Here is an 18,023-nt window from a genome sequence, read left to right as displayed (position 1 = left end):
TCTTGGCTCTGGGAAGGATCCCCCTCTCTCCTTCAGTGGGGTGTAGACTCTGAGAACCAGCCGCAGGGTAATGATTCTGGAGGCCAGTGCACAATGGCTTCTTGTAAAAGAAAGATGGCAGGTATTCAGAAACGAGCGGATGAACAAAGATGGAAGTGTTTGTTGGAAGTTCTCAGGCTTGTTCTCAGTCTCCTTTCTGGTTCCCCATGTCTGTTCATCCTGCTGTACTACATTTGCTATCATGGAGGCGGGGCAGGGCGGGTCCCATGTCTCTTTAGTCAATTCTCAGTCTCCTGGTGAGCCCAGGAATCCCTCTAGATCATCCTCCGCCACAACCACACCGCACATCTCAGGAACATTTCCGCTGCTGGAAGTCGTCATAGCGGGGCTGTTAACCTCATCTGACCCCCAAACACACTGAGATGCACTGTTTCTTCAATCGCAGAGTAAGGACCTCAGCAAACCACTCTTCCAGGTGCGGGAAAAAAAGAAAAGAAAACCAACAAAACAACAAAATGCCAACCAAACAATTCATATTTATGAATGCACAGAATTGCTATTTTCTAAAGTCATGCCTGCTGTGATGCCTTGAATGCCAAGCATGGCCACTGTCTACACACTTGGCTTAGCCCCTAAGAATCTGCTTCATCTGCCAACGACCATGAATTATAATTGCTTATTTCTGTTTCTATGTATAGCTCCTCATGAATTCAACTTCTGCTAAATACAAATTATTAAGATACGTGCTTGAGGGTGTAAAATAATGAATGGTATTGCACAGGGTCAACTCACCCGCCTCCAGAGACCCATTGAAGGGCACCTGAATCGTCGACGGGGATGACCTCCAGTAGCTCTTCCCGGGTGAGTCGTGCTGAATTATCAATGGGGTCGACCTCCAGTAGCTCTTCCTGGGTAAGTTGTGCTGAATCGGATGTCAGCTGACATGAAACAGTGGGGCCAAAAGTGTGAAGAAATTTAACTTAAGAGTTTTTTCCCTATTAATTAGGAAAATGCCAGTCTCCTCAAAGTTAGTTAGCAGAGCACTTCTGTGCACATCACAAAAAGTTAGAAACTGAGAGAACCAGGGTGATTTCTGGAACATCAGAGGAGAGTCGTTAATCTTGTCTGACCCCAAAACACACTGAGGTGCGTTTCTTCAACGGCAGAGTGAGGACCTCAGCACACTGGTCTTCCAGGAAAACAAAACAAAACAACAAATGCCAAGCAAACAATTCAAAGTAATTAGTTTTGAATTCTGGAAATGAACCCAGTCACAGAACAAACCAACAGCCGTCTGTCCAAAAGAAGCCACTAACCCTTGGTGAGAGAATGTTTTAACCCCCGCCTCCTTGCACACCCCATCATCCCACACCCTGCTCAGCGGAACAATGCAAAGTTGGCTGGACGTGTTAACATCTTAACAAGTCTGGCCTTGTACTGAATGTCAATTAATACCATACACCAGACTAATAGAAGGAAAAAACAAACAGAAGAAACGTGATAACCTCAATAAATGCATAAAAAGAATTTGACAAAATGCATTACCTACAAATGGTCCAACATGAAATTAAGGAAACAGTTACATTTCAAATAGCATAACTGAGAATAAAATACCTAGGAATAATTTTAGCAAAAGAGGTGTGATACTCGTATACCACAAACTACAAAGCAGTGTTGGAAGAAGTTAAAGCAGGTGTCAGGAAGCGGAAAGACACCCCCGCTCGTGGACTGGAAGGCAGCATGATCAAGGCGGCTCTCTCTCAAATGGGGCTGCGGCTTCACTGCACGCCCTAGCGAAATCCCAGCTGCCTTTCGTGCATAAATAGACAAGGATGATCCCAAAATTCACATGAAATGCAAAAGGCCCAGAAAGGAAGAATTAATCTTGAAAACAAATAAACAAACAAACAAAAAAGGAAAATGTAAAGGTCTTGTATTTCCTGATCTCAAAACCAGCTACAAAATACAGTGACCAAGAGAATGCAGAACGTAGGTAGGGACAGACACAAAGACCAAGGGCACAGAATTGAGAATTCAGAGAGAAACCCTCACATTTATCAATCGATTTTGACAAAAGTGCCAGGACCACTTAATGAGGAAAAATAGCTTCCTTAACAAGCAGTGTGGGGAGAACTGAATATCCTTGTGCAGAAGAGTGCAGCTTGTCCCCTGCTCACACCATGTGCAGAGACACACTGAGAGTGGGCCACGGAGTGACACACAGGAACTGAGACTGTAGCCTTCCAGAAAAAAACAAAGTAAATCTTCATGGAGTTGGCTTAGGCAATGACGGGCAGTTTCTTAGAAAGTTGAGCATAGGGGCGCCTGGGTGGCTCAGTGGGTTAAGCCACTGCCTTCGGCTCAGGTCATGATCCCAGGTCCTGGGTTCAAGCCCCGCATCGGGCTTTCTGCTCGGCAGGGAGCCTGCTTCCTCCTCTCTCTCTGCCTGCCTCTCTGCCTACTTGTGATTTCTCTCTGTCAAATAAATAAATAAAATCTTTAAAAAAAAAAAAAAAGAAAGTTGAGCATAGACTTAGCATGGACCCCTGCAAATGCACTCCCAGATGTACACCCAAGCTCACTGAAAACCTACGTCCACACACTGTGGTGTGGTGTCTGTGCACCAGTGTTCCCAGCAGCTTCATCCCCAACACCTGAAGAGTGGAAACTCCTCAATGTTCGTAGGTGGGTAAATGAAAACACGAATCTTGCACCCATCCGATGAGCTCTCATTCAGCTTACCCAGGGGCCACAAAACTGGAGGTCACGGGCACAGTCTTCTAGATTGCTCCATCTGCCCAAGACAGCAGACATCAGCCCAAGTCTGGAAATTTCTGAGACCCTCTTCACTTCAGAGCGGCTACAAGCTTGCGTATCCCTACAGACGCATTCAGGTCTGGCCACTCTGCTGCAATGACCCACGGAACTCAGGAAAGCGCTCTACTTTCAGTTTTATTATAGCAAAAAGGTAAAGCAGAACCAAAGGAAGAAACGTACACAGTGGGTCTGAGACAGGGAGGGTTCCAAGCATTAAGTCCTCCGAGAGGCTCTACCCTCCTGGCATGTGGGCAGTGCACGCATGAAGGACCGTCTGCTGGGAGGTACTCAAGCATTGCTGTTCCGAGGGCTTCCTGGGGCTTTATCACATGGACGTGATTGACTGAGCCACTGCCCATGTGACTGACCTCATTCTTCAGCCCCAGTTCATTCTCAGAGGTCAGGCTGACATCATCTGGCTCATTAGGTGAGCCTGCCCTGAGATTGTCAGTGTGGCTAGCCCTACCACAAGCTATCTGGGAGCAAACTCTAGCAGCTGTAGTGTGAAGGGACCCACAAGGACCTTCTAACGCTTGGGAAATTCTAAAGATTGGGAGGTTGTCTCCCAGGAACTGGGGACAAAGGGCAGTGAAATTCTTTACTACACAAGCCATAGGAAGGAATGAACTACTGACTCATGCCACAACACAGATTCAGCCCAAAATGCATGATGGTAAGCGAATGAAGCCAGATGTCAGAAGCCACATATTGTGAACTGCAGCTTCTATGAGATGTCCAGGAAAGGAAACCCATAGAGAAAGGCAATAAATCAGTCATTGCCAGGGGCTGGGGGATGGAGGCATATGGGGAGAGACTGCTAATCTGTCTGTGGTTTCTTTGCTAAGGGGGGGGTGATGGAATGTTCCAGATTTAGAGAGTGGTGATGGGTGCACAACTCTGTGTATACACTTGACACAGGTGACATTCATGGCACTTGAATTATCTTTATAAGAAAAAGCACATAGGGGCGCCTGGGTGGCTCAGTGGGTTAAGCCGCTGCCTTTGGCTCAGGTCATGATCTCAGGGTCCTGGGATCGAGTCCCGCATCGGGCTCTCTGCTCAGCAGGGAGCCTGCTTCCCTCCCTCTCTCTCTGCCTGCCTCTCTGTCTACTTGTGATCTCTCTCTGTCAAATAAATAAAATCTTTAAAAAAAAAGAAAAGAAAAAGCACGTAATAGTGATCCGAAGGGGCACATGCACCCAAATGTTTATAGCAGCAATGTCCACAATAGCCAAACTATGGAAAGAGCCCAGATGTCCATCACCAGATGAAGGATAAAGAAGATATGCTATATATATATATATATATATATATATATACACACACACACACACACACACACAATGGAATACTATGCAGCCATCAAAAGAAATGAAATCTTACCATTTGTGACAACGTGGATGGAACTAGAGGGTATCATGCTTAGTGAAATAAGTCAATTGGAGAAAGACAACTATCATATGATCTCCCTGATATGAGGAAGTGGAGATGCAACGTGGGGGGGTTGGGGGCTAGGAAAAGAATAAATGAAGCAAGATGGGATTGGGAGGGAGATAAACCATAAGAGACTCTTGATCTCACAAAACAAAGGGTTGCTGGGGGAAGGTGGGTAGGGAGAGGGTGGTTGGGTTATGGACATTGGAGAGGGTATGTGCTATAGTGAGTGCTGTGAAGTGTGTAAACCTGGCGATTCACAGACCTGTACCCCTGGGGCTAATAATACATTATATGTTTATTAAAAATTTTTTTAAATTAAAAAGAAAAAGCACGTAATTCAATGATTCTGTATTTAAAATTTACCTATTCACTAAAACTTACTTGTCCTCCAAAGTCAATACTTAGTGCTGCTTTCAAGCCATTCATTCACGGACATGCGCAGGGTGTTGAAAAATTCATCACCCAGCGCATGTATTTCCTGCTGAGTGACAATGGGGCGTGGGCAGCTTTCTTGTCTTGGCTTTCAGACAGAGATGGACAGAAGACACAGATAGCCGGGAAGGCACAGTGTAAAGCCCGCAGCTTCCACTCTGACACCTGCTGGGGGGAGGGGTGGCCTTAGGCAACTCCTTAACACTTCTGAACCCTCCTTTCTCTTTTGTAAAATAAAGAAAATCAATTCGGGTGCCTGGGTGGCTCAGTAGGTTAAGCTGCTGCCTTCGGCTCGGGTCATGATCTCAGGGTCCTGGGATTGAGTCCCGTATCGGGCTCTCTGCTCAGCAGGGAGCCTGCTTCCCTCCCTCTCTCTGCCTGCCTCTCTGTCTACTTGTGATCTCTCTCTGTCAAATAAATAAATAAAATCTTTAAAAAAAAAGAAAGAAAGAAAATCAATGCATTGCTCTTAGTATCTAAGGTTTTAATCTATGTGGGAGGGGGTGTTTGTGTGCACGTGTGCACATCCACAATTTTTCCTAGGGGAGATGTTTCAGTATTCACTAATTCAGTGTTCACTGTGACTGTGTAGAACATAAGGAGCAGGTATAAAGAGAATCCAATACATACATTGGATTCTCCTTATTCCTGCTCCTTATGTTCTACACAGTCACAGTCTCTTTATATATATGTATATATATAAAACCATATGTGTATCTTTACATACATGTGTTAGTCATGTGTCTGTGCCCAGAAGTCTATTTTAGCTGATAAAGGACTGCTTCCTGCTAATGAATATGTGCGTGATGCGACATTCTTCATTCTTTTCCTTCCAACCTGCCTCTATTATTATATTGAAGATGAATTTCTTATAGACAACATGTTTCCGAGTCTAGATTTTCATTCCATTCTGCCTGTCTTTTTGGTGTTTGGTATTTTCATTGGTTTATTGTGACCAGTTATATTAAAATAATCCCTTTTGTTAGGGCTTAAGTTCATGATTTAATTTTGGTGTGCTGTTTCTTCTCTTTGATTTTAGGGTTTTTGTTTGTTTGTTTGTTTGTTTTTAATCCTTTCTCCTGCCTTCCTGTGAGTTTCTCGAGCATTCTTCTAGAATTCATGTTGATTTATCTCTAGTGTTTTGGAGAGTGTCTCCTGCATAGCTTTCTAGTGGCCGCTCTAGGTGCTACATTTTACACACATAAATGACTGGGGTCTGCTGTTGAAATGAGGTCCCTTTACTCTTCCTGGTTATAGTTGTCTCAGATATTTCCTAGTCACGCTTTCGGAAATTCATCACACTGTGTTGTGATTTTTACTTTCACCGTCCAACATAATTTTTTTTTAAAGATTTTATTTATTTATTTGATAGAGAGAGATCACAAGCAGGCAGAGAGGCAGTCAGAGAGAGAGGAGGAAGCAGGCTCCCCGCTAAGCAGAGAGCCCGATGCGGGGCTCGATCCCAGGACCCTGAGATCATGACCTGAGCCGAAGGCAGCAGCTTAACCCACTGAGCCACCCAGGTGCCCCCACCGTCCAACATAATTTAAATAGTTCAAGGGGAGGACAAAAATCCCTTGAGGTGAGGTGATGGTTCCCTCTTGAGGCTTTTCAGAGGTCGTGTCTTCTGATTGATGACAACGTGTGGTGGGTTAGAACTCTTTGGGTTTCACTGGCAATCTTGTCTCTACAAGTTTATGTCTTTTGCCAAATTTCAGAAGTTTTCTGCAAGCCACTGTTTCTTTTTCCTTGCCAAAGTGCAGTTGACACATAGAATCGTGTTGGTCTCGGGGGTATAACAGAGTGATCTGACAGTTGCGAGGACGCCCTCACCGTCTGTCACCGTACTGTCATTACGAAGTTACCGACTATACTCCCTGTGCTGCACTTCCCGCCCCCACAAATTCTTCACTTTCTAACTGGAGGTTTGTACCTCTTGATCCCCTTTTTGCCCAGCCCCCACGCCCCCCCCCCCCCCGTTCTGGCCACCGTGAGTTTGTTCTCTGTATTTATAGGACCGATTCTGCTTTTTGTTTACTTGTTGGTTCATTTATTTTGTTTTCTAGATTTTGCATGTATATGAAACTGCGTGGCCTTTGTCTTTCTCCAGCTGACTTAGCATGTTACTTCGCACAATAACGTCCAGGTCCATCTATGCTGCTGCGAGGCTGGTACTTCTTTGAATATGTTTTCAGCCCAACGTCCTTCTGTCATCCCGAGGCTCCAAGGACACGTACACTGGAGCTTCTGTTACAGTCCCACGGGGTCCTGAGGCTGCGTGCATTTTTTCAGACTGCTCTCAGTCTCTTGTCCAAACTGGCTAATTTCTATTTATCTTCCTGTTCGTTCACCCTCCCCTCTGTTACTGTGCCACCCCCTGAGCTTTTTATTTTGGTTGTTATATTCTGCACTTCTACGTGTCTCATTTGGTTCCTCTATAAGTGGTCTATTTCTCTGCCAAGACTGAACTATGAGACCTAACTGTTTTCTATTTTGTTTCAAGGGGGCTCATAATTGCTTGTTGAAGTTCTCATATGCTAGCTCATTTAACATATCTGTTGGATAATTCTAATGGCTCTGCGACCTTGGTCTTGACATCTATCGACTGCGTCTCCTCATTCAGAGATCTCTCCTGGTTCTCAGTGTGACAAATGGTTTTCTTCTGAAGCCTGGACAGCTTGGGCATTACGTTGTAAGACTCTGGATCTTCTTTAAAGCTACTATGCGAGCTGGCTTACTTTGACACTTGTCCGTAGAGGAAGTGGGGAATGCCAGCTTATGTCTGCCAGGTGGGGGCAGAAGGGCAGGTTCCCTATTTGGCCCCCTTTAGTCCCCATCCCATGAGGGTTCCTCATGACTTTTAGGCAGGGTGGGGGGTGTGACCGCACACTGGGACCTGTGTGATACTTCCCTGGCTGGGAGAGATGGTGGTGTCTTGTGACTGCTCCCCCGTGGCCTCCAACAACATGCCTGGGAGGAAGGTTGGCCTTGTTGGATTTCCCTAGACACCTAGGGGAAAACCCGGCCATCCACCAAGGCCTCCTCCCACAGCGTCCCTGTGGGGGGAACTTGCTGCTGCTGGGTGGATGAGGGAATCCAGCCTCCCATGTGCTTTCTGCACTAGGACTTTGGGGGATGGAAGTCCTGACCTCTCAGCAGACCTTCTTCGACACTACCCTGGTCATGAGCGTGTGTTGGGACAGTGTGCGATAGCCTCACGAGGGAAGAAGTGTAGGATCTGCACCTGACCCTGCTGACATGTTGAGAGTGGGACTACGGGTTTTCCTGTGCTGTGATTGAGAGTAAAACAGTTACCCTAAAAGTTTTCTTCCCCGACGGGCTGCCCCTTCCCCATTCCTTTGGTTAGAGAGAAAGCAGGATTTCGTTAGGGGTGGTGTGTGTGTGTGTGTGTGTGTGTGTGTGTGTGTGTGTATGTGTGTGTCTGTTAATTTTAATAGAAAACAACACACCACATAAAATTTTCTACTGTAACCACTTTTAAGAGTGCTGTTCAGATCAGTCGTGTTAAGTACATTCACCTTGTCATGAAACAGATCTCCAGAACGTTTCCATCCTGCAAACTGAAACTCTATGCTCACTAAATAATTCCCCTTCCCCACATCTCATGGTAACCATAATCCCTAGTATCTGTTTCTATAAATGTGGTTACTCTAGGTTCCTCATACAAATGGAATCACACAGTATTTTTATTTTTGTGAATGGCTTATCCCACTTAGTATCATGTCCTCAAGGCGCACCCACGTTGTACCAAATGACAGGGTTCTTCAATAAAACTGAGGGTTGTTTTTGAAAAGATCAACAAAGTTGACAAATCCTTAGCTAGGTTAAGTAAGAAAAAAAAAACGGAGAACACTCAAATAAATAAAATCAGAAAAGAAAAAGAAAGAGGGAACATTATAACCAGTGCCACAGAAGTAAAAAGGGTTATAAGAGCATGCTGTGAAAAATGGTATGCCCACAAATTGGGTAATGAAAAGAAATGGAAAAATTCCTGCAAACTCACAACCTACCAGGGCTGAATCATGAACTGGAAAATCTGGACAGACAAATAAGTATTAAGGAGATTGAATCTGTGATCAAAAACCTTCCCACAAGGAAAAGCCCAGGACCAGATGGCTTCACTGAAGAATTCTACCAATTAAAGAAGAATTAACACCAATTCTCTTGAAAGCCTTCCAAAAAATTGAAAAGGAGGGACCACTTTGAAGCTCATCCTTGGAGGTCAGTATCACCTTTAGACCAAAACTAGACAAATAAACTGCAAGAAAAGAAAATTACAGCCCAGTATCTCTGATCAATATTGGTACAAAAGCCCCCAGCAAATACAAGCGAACTGAATTCAATGGCATATTAAAGGGATTATACACCACAATCAAGTGGGGTTTATTACCGGAATAGAAGCATGATTCAACACATGAAAATCAATCAGGGTAACTCACCACACTCACAGAGAGAAGGTCAAAACCACATGGCCATCCTGGTTGGTACAGAAAAGACATTTGACAAGATTCCACAGCTGTTCTTGGTGTACAGCCTTGGACTGGCAACCTTCGAACCCCGTCTTTTTATTACCTTTGTCTGGCTTTACTATCAAGAATGTGCCTTTTGTTTGTTTGTTTGTTTTCCCCCCTAAATATGTGGCATTATATTGGAAGTACTTACTCCTTGAGTAAGGGTAGAACTTGAGTCCACCAGGACTTGGACTTCGTGAGAGGAGTTTTGACTATTGATGTCTGGGGTCCTGGCTGGGATGCTTCCCCCAGAGAGGAAAGGGCCACCCAGTCCAATACACTCCACACCACCCACTGCTGAGGTTGTGAGGAAGAAGCAGACACAGAGGATACCCTTTGAACACCTCTCTGTCCCCTGAGCACTTTGGACCCTGTAAAGGGAAGGATTGCTGGGTCATCAGAGGTGTCACTCGCTAGCTGTCTGAGCTCAGCCCAGAACACCAGAGATAATCTCCCCTGCCACGTGTGCCCTTTTGGTTCACTACTGGTCTTCTTAGAGCAGAATCTCTCTTTTTCAGTTATGCCCCTATCCAGACTCTTGCTACCAGCGTAAGAACCTAGAACAAATGAAGTGGAGCCATATGCAATTACCATGTCATTAATATTACAGTTTCTAGATTCACCAGCTTACCCACATGTTAATTTTTTTAAAAAATCCTACAAAGGTATCAGTATTATTATTTTAAACAATTTTCTTGCGGTTTATCCACATATTTAACTCTGTGCCCTTCCTTCCTTCCTGCGTCTCAGACCCTGCAGTTCCTACAATTGCTGCTTTTGTGCGCAGGACACATCCTTTGATCCGTGTTGACCCACGTAGTAGCCGTTAGTCACATGTGGTTATTTAAATTTAAGGTGATTTTTTAAAAGATTTTATTTATTTATTTGACAGACAGAGATCACAAGTAGACAGAGAGGCAGGCTCCCCGAAGAGCAGAGAGCCCGATTCGGGGCTCGATCCCAGAACCCTAGGATCATGACCTGAGCCAAAGGCAGAGGCTTTAATCCACTGAGCCACCCAGGTGCCCCAAATTTAAGGTGATTAACATTAACATTTACATGAGGTTCCCCAGTCAGAATAGCCACATTTTACATGCTTATTGATAACCACATGTGGCTGGTGGCTAATTTTCTGTCCTTGTAGAAATTTCTACTGAGCCGTGGTGCTTTAAAATGTCATTAATGAAGATCTCCACGTGCAGACGTACTCACGTTTTGATATCCAAAGTGTCTTCCCTTCGCACTCCCTTTTCACAAATCTTCTTCAGGTATAGGATTCTGGGTTGAATCCCTGCATTTGCATATAACAAGGGTAGTAATCCTGCAGCTGAGAAACCCAAGGTTGGGGTCCTTCTCCCTAAATCTGACCCCTGTGTGCAGCCCCAGATGAGGCTGGAAATCGGGGCCTGGCCTGGCTGGCTCCTGCTCCTGTGACTGCGAGTGTCCCATGACCTGGACGACCGCATCTGCGGCTCCTGTTACTCCCCTGTAAGCATGGATAAAGTGGCTCCCACACCATTAGCTTGGATGTGAGATGGTTACTAATGAGTTACTTTCAGTTAATGACTCTTTCCCATGGGGCCTGAACTATCAGAGTCAACTGTTTATATCTAAAAAAAACTGTTTATATCTAAAAAAAAGATACCCAAATAACCACGTTCATTCCCACTTCAGTTTACTTTATATGTATGAGATCTCCAAAGCCTCAGCTGACTCAACAGAAGCAGTAAACTAACAGACTCACTGTAGGTTAGGGGCTGCGCTAAGCCTTCCCAAGGGTTAGGTCAGTGCTTATGAATACATTCGTCCCCCCCAAAACGTCGTAATACTCGTGTAGGTTTAAGTAGCCCGAAGATCTAGCACTAATAACATTTTTGTTCAGCTGTAGTGTTTTCAATGTGTAGAGAATCTTCCAATGCCCTAGAGCTTGAAAACGAGCCCATGGTCTCCAGGGGAGCTGGAGATGCACCAAGTCCATTTCCTCATTTGGAAGGCAGACCACTTCATGTTTATCACTATCTTCTTAATTCTTCCTCCCATGTTGCCACGCCTGATGAGCCAGGCTGGCTTAGGAGACCACCAGGACCACAGAGAGCACCCAGGGACTCCTTAACATGTTAGTTACATGCACTGCGAACAGATTAAGCAACGCAATAAACGTGTCCATTCATTATGGGTCCACGACCCCCATGTGGGAAGACGGTCCACGGCCCCCTGTGTGGGAAGACTATTTCAACATCCCAGTCGCATTGTCACCATCAGTTTATGCCTATACAGGAAAATACATCCATCGCGTTTGTCCTCCTTCAGGGTAAGAATCGTGAACTTTATATTTTATTTGTAAAAAACCCATGGAAAACAATTATCTACCAGATGTTCTGTAAGGAAAGAAAAAAACAAACAAAAATTCCAGAAATGGTGATTATTCTAGACACACAGAATGCCCCAACATGTTTTTCTCTACAGCTACATAATCCTGGGGTGGTAGTGAAGGGGGCTTTACTTCATCATGGAGTAAGCAGGGGTTCTGAAGTTCTAGTCCAAATAATAAGTGTTAATTATGTGCTATTTTCCTTTACCGTTTGGAAATAAAACTTGGGGAATTATTATCTTTGAACATTTATTTCATAGAAAGGTGTTATTTGCAAACTGGGATTTGTATATTTACAGTGCTCTAGAAACCCAGCTCCGGGGGGAAATTTTGTGTAACCTGTTTTGAGTACATAGTAAACATTCAACAAATAACTTACTGAATGCTAAATTATTGTTCTCTGGCAAACGTATAAATACCTACATTCATAGGTATTTTAAGTCGTAGTAATCAGTAAATACTAGGCACTTCATGTTTTACTTTGTGTTTGACAATTTAAATACCTTGGCAAATCATATTAACAGAGCATAGTACTCTCTATATACAGCAGAGATAAAATAATACACACACCACAACAGAATATATGCATTTGCACAATTTTTAATATTTTAGGGGGAAATCAATATAATTTCATAATTCAAATTTCATTCGATTTCTCTTAAAAATATTTTCCTAATTTAATTCAAAAAGATTATTTCATTAACAAATAAGCAGGTAAAATTTACAAATCAGTAAACTGGGTGACACGTCACTGCAGTTTGGTACAAATATTTTGTTTTCTCTTTTAAAAAGAGAGCAGAATACAATTAATTTCACTATCTATAAATCTGCAAAATGCCAGCTACCAAAGTGATGAACATTTCCGGAACTTATTGTGATCATTTGTTAAAGTTGTCGTGATTTCAGGGTGTTAACAGTCAGCTGTGCATTAACTAGAACCTATCATTTTTATGCTGAATCCTTCTCCACTGTGCATAAGCCTTTTGGGGCGGGGGGAGTATATATCATTCACTGAAGTAGGTTCTTCATATATTACTCTATTGAAACCCTGAAAATCCTTCATTCTTCACTTAAAGAAACTTCAATATAGTACTGTGGTAGATTAACTTTCACGTGACTCCCATGATCTCAGCCTGCTGGTTCAAGTCCTTCTGTGATACCCCCCTCTTCAGTGTGGGCAGGACGTAGGACTTGCTTATAACCAACTGAATTTGGCAGTGGGGATGGGCCTTCACTCCCATCATCATGTTACAGTATTTAAAACTCCCTCTTGTTAGCAGACTTGCTCTAGAGTCTCTGTCTCTCTCTTTCTCTCTCTCTCTCTTGCTGGTCTCGAGCAGAAGAAGGCTTCCAGGAATCTTCCAACAGTAAGGAATGGAATGCTGCCCATAACCATAAGACCGAGGACTTCCCCAGTTGAGTCTCTGGATGAGGACACAGTCCTGGCAGATGCCTCAAGGCAGCCTTGCAGAAAACACGATAAACCCCGTGCCCAGCTCCTGATCCACAGAAACTATGAGATAATATATTATGGTGATTTGTTAAACCTTATAGAAAACTAATATGAAACCATAAGAAAAAAGGGTTTTTGTTTTGTTTTGTTTTGTTTTTTGAGAAAAGGCTTAGTACCGAGGATATCTTTTTCTATTGTTTAAAAAAATCACAGAAAAATAGGCATACACTCAAAGGTCATAGCAAGGCTCCGTGTATGGAGTTCTGGGTGGTCCTGTTGTGGTCAAAGGAAGCAACGTGATTCCTGGCAGGCACGTGGCAAGTGGCTTATCAAGGCATTTCACTTAGAAATGGCTAGTGAGTGCAAATGGTCAGCTCCGTGCAATTATCCTCTGACCCCTACCACAAAAGTCGTTACTGGAAAAATTCCTGTGGTTAATACAAATTCTTTATGCCCCGAGTATGCAAATATCCCCGAATATGAAATGAACTGGTTGATTCTGGGTGCTCTGATGGATGACTCTGACTCTGAGATCCTAGATTCCTGACCAGAATGACAGATTGGGTCCACATCCTACAACCTGCATTTTCCCTGGCATCAGCACCCTTCCCCCGACATTCCAAACAGTGACTAGACTGAGATGGTATTTCAGAGAATGGTTTGCCTAGATCACTCGGAATTTAGAAAAAAGAAATGGAGAGCTTTTGTTCAAAACGGGACTTTTCCCAAGTAAATGAAAAGACAGTTGCAAGAAATCCAGTTGTTGTGACAACCTTCAGAACAAGAGAACCACAAGACTGCAAAGAATTGTGACCATAGCACCCCACATTTGAAAGAAACAAATTTAGGATTAAGTTCAGGGGTGCCTGGGTGGCTCAGTGGGTTAAGCCTCTGCCTTCAGCTCAGGTCATGATCTCAGGGTCCTGGGATGGAGGCCCGCATCAGGCTCTTTGCTCAGCGAGGAGCCTGCTTCCCCCTCTCTCTCTGCCTGCCTCTCTGCCTACTTGTGATCTCTCTTTCTCTCTCTCTCTCTTTAAAATAAAATCTTAAAAAAAAAAGGATTAAGTTCATTCTGATGAAAGGGAGGAAGGATACATTTGCAGTGTCCAGGCCAGTTTATACCTGGGCACTATTTCAGTTAGAAAATATACATGTTGGGGAGATGGTCAGCTGATCTTTATCATAATTTACAAAGATTAAAATGACAAATTACAAAGAAAAAAAGCAAAGTAGCGCAGACTAGAATGCTTTACGCGCTTTGCTACCTATGAATTTTTCTGTTCCGTAAATGAATACAATACTACAATTTCATAGCTGGCATTCAATATTCATTTCATCACTAAAAATGTATGCAAGCTGACTTTAAAGAGACAGATCATAAAAACAATCGGCAAAAAAAAAAAAATGTTTTTTTCTAGGTCGCTAGTGCATTTTCAGCCCGTGGGCTCTGGTTCAAACAGAGATAGAAACGCACTCCAAGACCATCAGAGAAGCACTTCCCGGCTTAGAAGCATCCGCAGGTGATCGATAAAGGAGGCAAAACACAGATTAGTACGCAACACACAACACTAGGGTCCAACTTTGACATTTATAAACTTCCAGGTCTCATTTTTAAGAGAGTAGGACCACAGCTTACATCCTTGTTCTCACTTCAAACCCAAAGTCATTATGCAAACCACGTGTGAATTTTCAACAATCGGGCCAGACAGACACCGCCGCACAGGGGTTAATGGGCACTGCCGAGTCCTTCTACACACACAGGTCATGAAGCAGCACAAAGCAGAGCCTCCCAGGACCGCACTCGAGCAAGCTGACGGTGCTGCAGGATGGCCACCTGTCCGGGGAACGGGGGTGGGGTGCTTCATCTGCTGGGACCCCCCCTGCTTAGCGAGAAAGTCCCACCAGAGCCTGAAGTGAGGCGCCGCTGCCCTTCAGAAGTACTCTCTCTGGCTCTCACTGACTGAGCTTTGCACATTGACCTCACTCTTCAGAGCCGTCTCAGCGCTGTCTCCAGCCGGGGGAACAGTTGACTCGTTTTTTTGGTACAGCCATCTCTGCTGATAAATGCGTGCGGCCACGGTGGTGAGACAGAGCAAGACAAATACCACCACTGCTATCACACCTGGTGAGAGAAGTGGGAGGTGCAGTCAGAACAGACTTGTAACGTGCAGGACTCACGTAGCTGATAGCAAGCTCACGTACATCACACGTGCACCGTCAGGAAAGTGGGCACTGCCTACTGGAACACTGAGTTCTAAGTCCGCACGTCCTTTGGATACAGCAGTTTTTTGCCTTTAGGTTAAAAATCTATTGGCCTGGCTTTCACTTGGTGCCTGCCTGTTAAAATTCGGAACCACAGTGTGGCCTCTAGGTCATGCCCTCACTTCATGCTAACAAGCAAGCACGTTTTCATTATTTTAAAAGGACGGAGTATATAGACTTGTCATAGAGTAATTAAATACTTATGTACAAGTACATTAAAAAGATCTGCTGCTGGCGTTCTGCTGATTTACAGCTCTGTGGTGAGTACACCAGTTCCTTCTATGAGCCTAGAAAAGTCTTTCGTGATCTCTGCTGCTGGGGGCCATGCCTTGTGCGTGATCCCCTTCAGTTGCTTGTGTGTAGGGCCTGTGGCTTGTTTTTAACCAATGAAAACAACAGAGGTGATGTGCTGTACCTTGGTTATGATTTTATGGTATATGAGATGGTAGCACCTGTCTTATGGAACCGTCCCTCTTCCTGCTGGTGGTAAGGGGGCAGGTGTCATGGTGGGAGTCCATATGGGAATCCCTACATGGCACAGAACTACAGGTAAACTCTAGGTGCTAAGGGCAGCCAGCAAAAATTGAGACGCTCTCAGTCCTACAGCTACAAGACTCTGAATGCCATCAACACCCATGCGGAGGAGGAAGTGGATCCTTCCCCAGAGGAATCTCCAGATGAGACCTCAATGCTGGCTGACACCTTCATTGCAGGCTTCTGTGACACTGAGCAGAGGACCCAGCTAAGCTCTGCCCAGACTCCTGACCCACAGAAACTGGGACATACTAAAAAGGAGTTGGGTTAAGCTCTAAGTGGGTGGTGATCTGTCAGGCAGCAGTAGATAACCAATATACCACTGTATTAAAAATTTGTAGAAAGAGAGACAATGTTCAGCGACAGGGAAAGTAGATTATTTGACATCTTTTGCTGATAATGCTTTAAGTCCTGAAGTGTTAGCTGTGTCAGTGCTTCTCAACTTTGGCTGCACAGCAGATGATAGCTCAAAATCTTCAGTGGGAGGCTTGGACACCAGTATTGTTTTAAAATTTCCTCTGATTTTTTTCAAGGGCTGCCAGGGTTGGGACGGTCAGATGAGGCCTAGAGGGGTTTGCTCAAGCTGCCATATTCATTAAAGAATGAATGTTAATCCATACCGAAACAGGGAGGTACCAAAACAGCGTTCGTCAGTCAAACACCTTTAAGATGACTGACACAGGCATTGATATTGCAGTTAGCAAATGTTAGAAAATGCACTACTGTTTAGTTAGCTAAATCCAAATTCGTGTTGTTAAATGGAGATTCTTCACTATGCTCTGGGACAGAGATAAAGAGCATAATGGAGCCCAACAGACTCGCAGCTCGGTGGGTGCCTCTGGTCACAGAGATTCCTGATCAGATGCTCAGAACCTCTGGAAAGGTTCTTAAATACTAACAAGTACAACAGTCGACACGTTCACTACACCTTGCACCTCACCTGACAACAAACAGTTGTCGCTTTAATTACTCTTAAGTTTTGTTATAGGACTTCACTTTGAAAGGCTACATTGTATCCAATTTTAGTGTCAGGGACAGGAACTCAATAACAGTGATCAGGCCACTTGGTTATCCAATCACTGTCACCATTACCCTCAAACACCCAGGATGTTATTATGTATGTAACTGAGTACTAGCTTGCTCATTCTGTGAGACTTGGTAGGGTTCTAGAGCAACCTCTGTCTTCATCTGCTCTCTGAAGAGACTAAGATGACGTGACTAATGCATCCGATGCCTTCCATAACCTTCCTTTCAGCAATCCAACTGTGAATGCATTTGTGAAAAGCACTTAGGTCTGTCTGCCTCTCCATCCATCTACACATCTGTGTCCTTCTCTGCCTGTTCATCAACATGATGGATCATGTGGCAAGAAACACTCCATGATCTCCGGTGTACCAGGTGTGAACATGATTTAGGTTAATTCCCCTTCCTGTATTATACCCTTTGTTTGCAAGAGGAGAGGTGATGGAGCGTAGCACGTGGAGAAATCCACCTGCTGGGGTGGTTCTTTAACTGGACTAAGTACTTTACATGTGGTGCGGACTGTGGTCATTCGGACACAGGGCTGAGGATTCCACCCAGGATTCTACACTGCAGCTCAATATACTTGGCAGCAGACACACCACGCAGCACACAGCTACCATACAGATCGAAGGCAGAGCCACATGAGTTGCAGGGGCCATAACCTGAGTTGTTACCTCCCTAACACCCCATGTGCTCTGATTCTCCCTCCCGTCTGTCAGGAGCTACAGCTGACCCTCAGAACAATGTATTACTTAAAATATAACCCATGGGGAATTTTACTAGTTACCAAGCACATTTAGATATAGCCTTAAGAAAAACACATACTGGCAACAGGCTGTAGGGGAGAGGACGGTAATATACGGCCTTGAAGCTGAGCAGCTGGGAACGCCTGGCCCACTCAGGGTGGAACGCCGCCTGCTTCATTTTTCCATTATCTCCCCTTCCCCCCCCCCCCCCAGAGAGCACCTGTGGCTACTTAGATAAGTCCTTTGAATGTGCTTGTTCGACTATAAATTTTATACTGCTTGTCCAGACATATTTTGCCCTCCTTCTTGTTTATCTACAAGGCCTATGACTAATGTTTGGCCTTCTTCGGCTCTTCCGTTGGTTACTGTTTCTATCTAATGAAAGCGGGACTGAGGAGTTGTTCGGGGCAACAGTC

The 18,023-nt window shown here is 44.4% G+C and overlaps 1 protein-coding gene across 1 annotated transcript in view; it reads right to left on the bottom strand.

Moving 5' to 3' along the window:
* Positions 1-14,478: 14,478 nt before the first annotated feature.
* Positions 14,479-18,023, bottom strand: part of LOC125084687 (contactin-associated protein-like 3) — a 158,984-nt gene continuing 155,439 nt past the window's right edge. The window contains exon 24 of the mRNA XM_047702357.1: positions 14,479-15,164. Within this exon, the coding sequence (XP_047558313.1) occupies positions 14,974-15,164 (191 nt within the window). The 3' untranslated portion in view covers positions 14,479-14,973. The remainder of the gene's footprint in view (positions 15,165-18,023) is intronic.

Source organism: Lutra lutra, chromosome 14, assembly GCF_902655055.1.
Source record: "Lutra lutra chromosome 14, mLutLut1.2, whole genome shotgun sequence".
In the NCBI taxonomy this organism is placed as follows: Eukaryota; Metazoa; Chordata; class Mammalia; order Carnivora; family Mustelidae; genus Lutra; species Lutra lutra.
Note: the sequence above shows the minus strand (reverse complement) of the source record. Positions and strands in the feature narration are given on the sequence as shown.